Source organism: Rhea americana, unplaced genomic scaffold, assembly GCF_003343005.1.
Source record: "Rhea americana isolate MKP2758 unplaced genomic scaffold, rheAme1 scaffold_51, whole genome shotgun sequence".
In the NCBI taxonomy this organism is placed as follows: domain Eukaryota; kingdom Metazoa; phylum Chordata; class Aves; order Rheiformes; family Rheidae; genus Rhea; species Rhea americana.
The window spans coordinates 4,280,730-4,288,759 of record NW_028186657.1 but is presented as its reverse complement, the minus strand read 5'-3'; the positions used below and the strand labels follow the sequence as shown (position 1 = coordinate 4,288,759).

The window sequence follows — 8,030 nt, the reverse complement described above, 5'->3', positions numbered from 1 at the left end:
ATGCACCCCAGGAGACCATTGGCTTTCTTAGACACAAGGGCACATTGCTGKCTCATGGTCAACTTGTCATCCACCAGCACTCCCARGTCCTTCTCTGCAGAGCTGCTCTCCAGAAGGTCAGCCCYCAGCTTGKACTGGTGYCTAGGGTTATTTCTCCCTAGGTGCASGACCYTGCACTTGCCCTTGTTGAACCTCATGAGGTTCCTCTCCACCCAACTCTCCAGCCTGTCCAGGTCTCTCTGAATGGCAGCACAGCCTTCTGGTGTATCAGCTGCTCCTCCCAGCTTGGTATCATCTGCAAACTTGCTGAGGGGGCACTCTGTCCCCTCATCCAGGTCATTGATGAAAAAGTTGAACAGGATGGGACCCAGTACTGAGCCCTAATAATCTCATTGCATTTAAAAAGCTTGCATGCTTGTTAAACCCACCTGCAGTGAGTTATAAAAGCAAGTGRCAGTAGACAGAGCTCCCTTAAGCCCACAGCAGCAGTTTACTGCTCTACTGGGAGCTAAGCAAGGTATTTTTGTCAAGTACCTCAAATGCAGTAACCACTAAATTTCAGTTTTGGTGCTCTTACTGATGTTGGCCAACTACAGCTGCCAATGCAAATAAAAGATATAAGCATCTCTGACTCAAAGGCTATTGTTACTGTTTCTTTATAAAAAGACTCTCACTGGATGGCCTGAACTAAGGTGGTCTTCAAAGCTGTAGTCAGAGGCCTGTTTGGAGCAAGTGCTGTATCAGAAGACAGCAAGCACCTTTCCCAGGTGACTGTAGGCTCAGTGCCCAGGAAATCCTACTCGAGATCAGCTTTGGGCACCTTTGCCCTGCCTCCACTGAAAGTCAAGGTGGAGATGTTGCTTCCTGGTCTCTTTGCCAGTCCTTTTCACAAGTTGAGCTATTAGAGGATGCTCCTCTTTCCTCCCTGCACAGCAAAAGGGCATCCAGCAGCATGGCCCTCATCCAGCCTGAGCACATCACCTGGACCATCAGGCCTCAGCTGTTTCTGGATTTTYTTCAGAGGGGAAAAGCAAGCTGTGCTAGCAGCAAACTGACTTTCAWCAGGGAAACAGCTGGTTGCATCCACCAAAAAACATTAATTGAAGGAAAAGAGAAGCAGGTGGCTACCATTGGCTTCATGTAATGGAGGCTCTGGTCCTCCACAAACTTCAACACTGAGGTGTGCTCATTCCTCACTGGAATAGTGACTATAKACAAGATTTCAGGGCCAGGTAAGGGACACCTGGCACAGATTTTGCTTTGTGCAGACCTCATGTATCTGCTGGCAGGTGCAAGAAAGAAACCTATCAGGAAACTCAGGCTAGCCAGGCAGGCAAGACAGAGCATAGCCCTGTTTAGGATAAGATAATACCAAAGTAATAAATTACTCCTGCCTCCCTCCTTGACCACTTACCTGAAAATACATGAACTTCATAAGCTTGGTGACTTCTGGCTCCAGGACTTCCACTGTCTTCTCATAAATCTCTACTCGGTTTGGCTGTTCATTACATTTCACCTGAGATGCAAAGACAAATCTTTGTGTCAGCATTAGCGTTTCTATCACAACTGTGGACTTGCAMTGGCCGTCAACTTCTGCTTGTTTCCTAGTGAATCTGGAAATTCCTCATTTGAGGAAAACAGCAGGATCTGAGAGAAAGCTTTTTTTTTCAAGGCAATAGATGATGGGAGAAGGGGCTATTTGTCAGATGTGAGATTCTCTCCTCGTATTATAAATAGRCACGATACTGACTATGAGAAGTAACATCTTCTAATGCATTTTTCTGGGGTAGAGTACATAAAATGAGTCTGGATTTTCTATCCTGACATATTAATGTTAGATTATTATATCACAAATTTTTCAGAGACTTTGTGTTGCAAAACTGTATAACTGTCTTTACTCCCTCTGCAGTGGGAAGTCTAGTGATCCTAGATGGGAAATTCACACTGTAGTCAGATAATGTTGATGACCATGAGTATGCAGCTGAAAGTGGCCCCATGGTATGGGGATGACTCACACACATTTAGCTATAGGCACAGCTCTGCTCTTCCTCTGTAAAACCGCATTTCCTCGTGCAGTACACGGGGTGTGTACTTAACTGAACGAGGGCACCAAGCTGCCGCTCGGCAGTAGGCGGCAGATTGGGGGCRGGGGCTGAGAAAAGACATCCCCAGGGGCTGCAGCCTAGTCCTCCAKGGCAAAGTTCAGAAAACACACTTGTTACAAGAGAAAATCTGATATATCTGTGAACGAGCCCTCCGCGGCAGTGGCATCTGCTCCGGGCTCCCAGGCAGCCCCTTCCGCAGGTCCCTGCAGGGAAGGGTGGGAGCGCGAGAATGGAAATGCCGCAAGCTGCTCTCCAAGAGGCACAGCAGCATCACTGCCGTGGCAGGGAAGGGGGGACATCAACACACCCAGACAGAACATGTTGTGCAACACTCACACCCCGTCCCAGTGTGCAGCCCAGCTCTCTATCTTACTGTCAACTCAGCCATGGTCTGCCTTCTGCTAGTGTGACCAGAAGAGGCAAGAGCAGCACAGCATCAAGTATAAATGGGGGAAAAGCAAATATCCAATCAGTCGCAGAAATCTGCCCATGCCTAGGTCTCACAAGACCATCAGTAGAGTATAACCTGAGGGGAACTGAGGTTTGACCTTTCCTGGAGAATCACAAACATCAGCACTGTCAGCCACATGGAAATATTTTTTTCTGTCTCCCCAGAACCGCTGCAGATACTTTTATCACTAGGGTTAACACAAACGCAGTGTATCTGCCCTACTCTGCTGCTAGTCTGTGCTTGTACAGATCCAGCTTGTGTTCACACAGCAGAAGACAAGCTTTGAGCTGGAGCCTGAATCACAAATTCAGTGAGTCACGGGCTCAACCTTACTCATGTCTGTAGGTGTTTACAGAATAACGCCATGAAAATTCTGGAGAGAAAAGGGCTAGAAAACAGCTGAGAACAGAACTAGCAGTAGAGGAGGAGGATGCGACTGCCGAAAGATGCTGATAAAGCTTGGGGTAGATCACGATCTTCAGGTCCAGCAGCAAAGAAGGGCATTTAGAGGAGACCTGGCTGGGAAGCAGATATTCTCCTCTCAGGAATTTTTTCTGACATACCAAAGTGCTCCTCCACACCGACTAGCACAGCTCCTCACTTCTGGGGCTGCCATCAAGAGCAAAGAGTGCTCCAGAGTCAGGGCACCAGACTGCGATGCTGGAAAGCCTCCCTCAGCTGCCTGATCTGCTTTATTCATGTCAGGAAAATCCTTGGTCTGCCTTATCTCGAAAGGACACTGTTCTCGTGGCTGAGCCGGTGCGGCTCTCTCCAGATACTGAYACCAGTCACACTCTAGACTGGGGCAATTCTTAAATGAGTCAAGACCCACCACGCATTGGTATCGGGAAAGCATGATATAAACAAATCCAATGATTTTACCCTCAGCTTCCAAAACCTAACTGCTTTTGCCCCTTTGCCTGAAGCAGACTTCTTTTCCTCACAACATACAGGTGAGAAATACTCAAGGTGGAGGATTGGAAAGGAAATAATGACRTTGCTTTGATTAAAGCAAAGACAGTCCATTCTCCAGACAGAGAAGCAGATAAAGAGCCAAGTCACAAAACACAGCACAGACTCAAGTAACAAGCTGGACCAGAGCTGTGCTGGGCTGAGCCCTGTTAGCAACTGCAGGATAGTTAAGCTGGGGCAGCTGGGCTGACGTTASATCAGGTGTGATTGCCTTGGGGAACAGGGGAGGGGCTGAAGGAACCAGGAARCACATTTAAGGCAGTCAGCCCCATGCAGTTACTTTATTTGGGGCTGGTATAACTTAACTGGGAGGAKTTGCTAAGATGTCTTAGGGACAGAGAAGCTGTAGCTTTCATACGTGTGAGGGTGTGCAGTGGGTGCCCTCTGGTAGGGCTGGAGTGAAGACCTGTTTCTATCAAATTCCTACTTACTGCTGAGATTTGTGGTTGAGCCCTTGCCAGGGGAGGGGTAGCTTGAAGACACAGGGTTCTCTTATTTCAATCTTTCCTTCCACTTCTATCTTCTCTACTTGTTTCTATTTCCAACTCAAACTGAAGGCAAAATTAGCTAGTTGCTCTAGGAARGGACCTGGTACCTGGGGGATGGCTCGGGAGCAGCTCCTCCATGTGTAAAGCATCACAGCGTACTCATGGCCCTCTTCCAGCATCTCATTCTGAAACRCACAGAGAAATGTTGCTGTGGTGGGGCTGGTGCCTGTGGCTGCAGTGGTGCCRGGCTGCCCCAGAGACTCACCATGCTGGAGTGCACTGTCGCCTGCTCGATGTACCTGGCAATGCCTGTTACAAAGGCGTTTCTGTCCTCAAAATTTGTGTCAAAATTAGCCTGTGGGTGCAACAGAGAAATAGGAATTAAAATGCTGCTAGTTGTTTGTTCAGCTGATATACTTCAACTTGGGAGCTTTTGGCCACAAGGTTTCATAAATGCATCCCCTCTTCAGCCTGTCCTCCCAGAAAACCCCCAAGCAACCACAGGCAGGAGCAGGGGTGTTACAGGGGAACAGGAGCAGGCAATGAAAAACTGGAGATATCGAAAATCACTCTGGGTCTGATGTAAATTCCTCTTTGTATGTGTGTACATATACAATGTGCAATATTGCTGAACCACACATTTTCATTAGAGGAAATCCTTCAGGTTGTATGTGTGAAAACATGGCACTCAAGACTGACAAGTCTTTGTAAAATCAAGCCAAGCCAGRTGGGGATTGTTTTAAGGAACTGAAGCTATACAAAAGGGCAAATCTCTAGTGATTGTGCTAAAGATATTTGTCCATTAACTGAAAGATGCAGCCTCATTAATTTCTATTTATCTTCTGGCTGCTATGGGATAGACCACATCCTGTCAGCAGGATTTGCAAAGAATAAACACACAGAAAGGGCCGTAAAACATAAATATGAAAGTCAGCATTCCATCCAGATGCTATTATCAGCTCTAAAGTTGCTCCTGCAAGCAGAYACTTTGAGACAAAAAGTTGTTTTGGAAGCTGAGTTACTGCTTTGAGCCTGGACATGAGAAAAGAGAGCGCAAAGCAATGCAGGGGATGAAAATGCAGCTCCTCAGCTGCTCTGCCGTAACTGTAACTGCCCATTCACTCGCCCTGGCGCTTTGGCAATGCCCTCAGGGAACGGGGGGCAGAATGCACACAAATCRCATGTGCCCAGGGTTGCTGCTTGCAACGTCATTAGCATTACAGAAACCATATTCAACGCAGTATCTGATTTCCTCAGTAGCCTCCAGCTTCTGAAGCTGGGAGCATAGACCCACAGCCACAAGGTTGTTTTTCCTAGTGCCTCAAGCACATCACATGTGACAGAAAAGCTGAGCCTGCATATGCATTTATGGGTAGCAGGAGAGAGATCTAAGCACAAACCAAGTATGATGTGGAAACAGTTTTGCCTAATATTGCTGGATGTAGTTTAGGCAAGGTTTCAAGGTTCAACTATGTGTGCACACTCGTGGCCCTGAAATGAGACTGCTGTAAGGCTGCACCCTGAGCTCCTCACAGGACACAGTAAAAACTACTTGGTGAAGACATAGGCTAAAGTGGTTTCAAGATTTTCCAGAGAGAGATGAAATTTGAACAGTTCAGAAATGCCTTTGGGTCTGATAACCTGCAGAGACGCTAATGATACTGAACTGGCCTGCAGTACAACCTGGTGAAAAAGATACTGTAATTTCAGAAGCCTGTGTACATGGCAAGGCAATCACTGTACGGGTATATTTATACACTGCGGCRGCTAAGTCGTGAGGACAGGAGTGGCAGGACAGAGAAAGTAACCTCATATTATATTTAGCCCTGGGTGTGGTCTACAGGCCAGGGTGTGGTGGCCAAGCAGTTGAGGCATCCCACTGCAGATCCAAAAGCAGCAGTTTGAGCCTTGCCCTGGGATCATGCTAAACTTTGCTTGGTCAGTGCAGCTGCAACTAAATCTGTGGTTGCTCACACCAGAGAAATGATTCTAGCTGCTGTCCTCCCTTGCATGCTGTTAGCCGCTGAGACTGGCAGCTCCAGCTATGCTAACAACATAGGCTAGCCAAATTCAGGCAAAACTTCAATTTTGACCTACACAGAAGATGCAGGCACTACCATAAAAAGGAGTCACAACAATAAGTACATTATCACAAATGTTATCTGCTGCTTCATACCCATTCATGCACTCTAGTCCTCATTTTTAACTTCCTGATATCTTGCTCAGAGTTCAAGATCTCTTTTACTATTCTCTACCACTTTCCTTTTACAGCCTCTAGATACATATTCATGGCTAGATCTGTTCTGAACATTTCCTTAAACCTGGTGCACCTGGAACATTTTGCATTAGTTCTCAAAGCACCATGCACTCCTGTGCTTTGCATGAGTTACCAGAACCCATTGTGACCCATTTTGCTGTTGGGAAGCTGGACAGTACCTGGTACATGATGGAAGATGGAGGAGGCTCGATGCATGGCTGCTGGTCTGGTAGAGGCAGCTCCTCCAGTAAGTCCACGTTGGACAAGGCATCTTCTAGCGTGACGTGTGTGGTCATGGTTCCGGCTGTTCAGTTTCCACACTAAATCCAAAGGAAAAGAAAAGGCGATAGAAAAACAGCAGCGAGAAGACTGAGAAAACATCCAAAGACAAAAACTGGAAACACGACTAGTTTGCGCTCCTGTTTATCCCTGTTTAATAGTTTTCTTTTTCTTGTATGTTTAACCTAAGTCTCTAAATCTTCTCTCCTTCTACTATCCAACAACAGAACTAGAACACAGAGTAAGAGGAACGCAGCTGCCTGCCCATGCCCTTCGCTGCTTAACTCTATGCAAAACTACTTGAGACACAGAACAACTGCATGCTACAGTGCAGCTGGAGCAGCCTCAGGTAAAAGCGTATGCTCCAAAATGCAAGGCAGTGCTATTAGAAATACCTCTAGAAGCAGTATGATTAGAAAAGTATGACCAACATTGACACTCACACGGTCTCTTCCTCACACATGTGGAATGACACTGGAAACTGTAAACAGCTAATCATGTTCTCAGAGGTGAACCGGAAAACACTGAGTTCTGCATAATTAGGCTGTGGCAGTGCGAGCAGCAAAAAAAGAAGCTGAAGTTAGAAAGAAACCTTTCTTTTCCTTTTTCCCTGTTTCTGCCCCCCACACAGCGACCCCCCAGTCCCGGCCTGCGGTGGAGGCTGGGATGGCAATGTTCTGAGATGGTGCTAGGCAGTAATCACAAGGGGAAACGCTTCTGWAAGAGCTCCCCAGCACCTACCTCCGCGCTGTGCCCCCTGCGCAAACCAGCYAACGGGAAACACGGGACAGAAACCTCCACGCTCCTTCTCCCTTCCGCTCTTCACCTCTGCAGTAAGGGCACAAGCGCCACGGACGACGGCGGTCGTGCCAGCAGAGCTCTTGTATAATCAGAGCCACAGGGCTTCCCTAGTTAATACCTAATCCGTGTGCAGGAGCTGTGGCTGACCTAGAGTGCATCTCCTAGAAAATCACCCAGCTGCATTTAAGCAGTTGCAGTGACAGAGAACTCGCTTYAAACATCGATGTGKTCAACTAACAAATCTCTCTCCTCCCACTCTSTCYCCCCCCACCCCAAAAAAGTGCACTTTATTTCCAGTCAGAGCCTGTCTGGTTTCAAATGTGAGCCATTGAGTTTTCTAGCTCTCTACTCCACAGTTTCCATCAAGATACTTAGAGATTTCAGCGTAACCACCCTGCAACCTTCTCCTTTGCTACACCACGCAGACTGGACTTTTGACTGCCTTGTTACAAAGTGTATTTCCGCATCCTTAATAGTCCTTTTTGCTTTTCTCAGAGCTTGAACCAATTTTGCAACTTCTTTGCTGAAGCAGGGACCCCGTTGGTAAGTGCATGGTTCCAGTGGTGTCTGCACGAGCACCAAATACAAGATCAGCATAACCTCCCTTCCTACACACAATCACTGCCGTTCTCCTGGCCACAGCTGCTCCATAGGCRCTATAATCAGCTGATTATCTG

General features: G+C 47.2%; 1 protein-coding gene across 1 annotated transcript in view; it reads right to left on the bottom strand.

Moving 5' to 3' along the window:
• Positions 1–6,589, bottom strand: part of CYFIP2 (cytoplasmic FMR1 interacting protein 2) — a 52,656-nt gene extending 46,067 nt beyond the window's left edge. The window contains exons 1-4 of the mRNA XM_085317957.1: positions 6,453–6,589; positions 4,282–4,371; positions 4,124–4,201; positions 1,415–1,516 (exon numbers count right to left, since the gene is read on the bottom strand). Coding sequence (XP_085174083.1) covers positions 1,415–1,516; positions 4,124–4,201; positions 4,282–4,371; positions 6,453–6,569 — 387 coding nt within the window. The 5' untranslated portion in view covers positions 6,570–6,589. The remainder of the gene's footprint in view (positions 1–1,414; positions 1,517–4,123; positions 4,202–4,281; positions 4,372–6,452) is intronic.
• Positions 6,590–8,030: the final 1,441 nt, after the last annotated feature.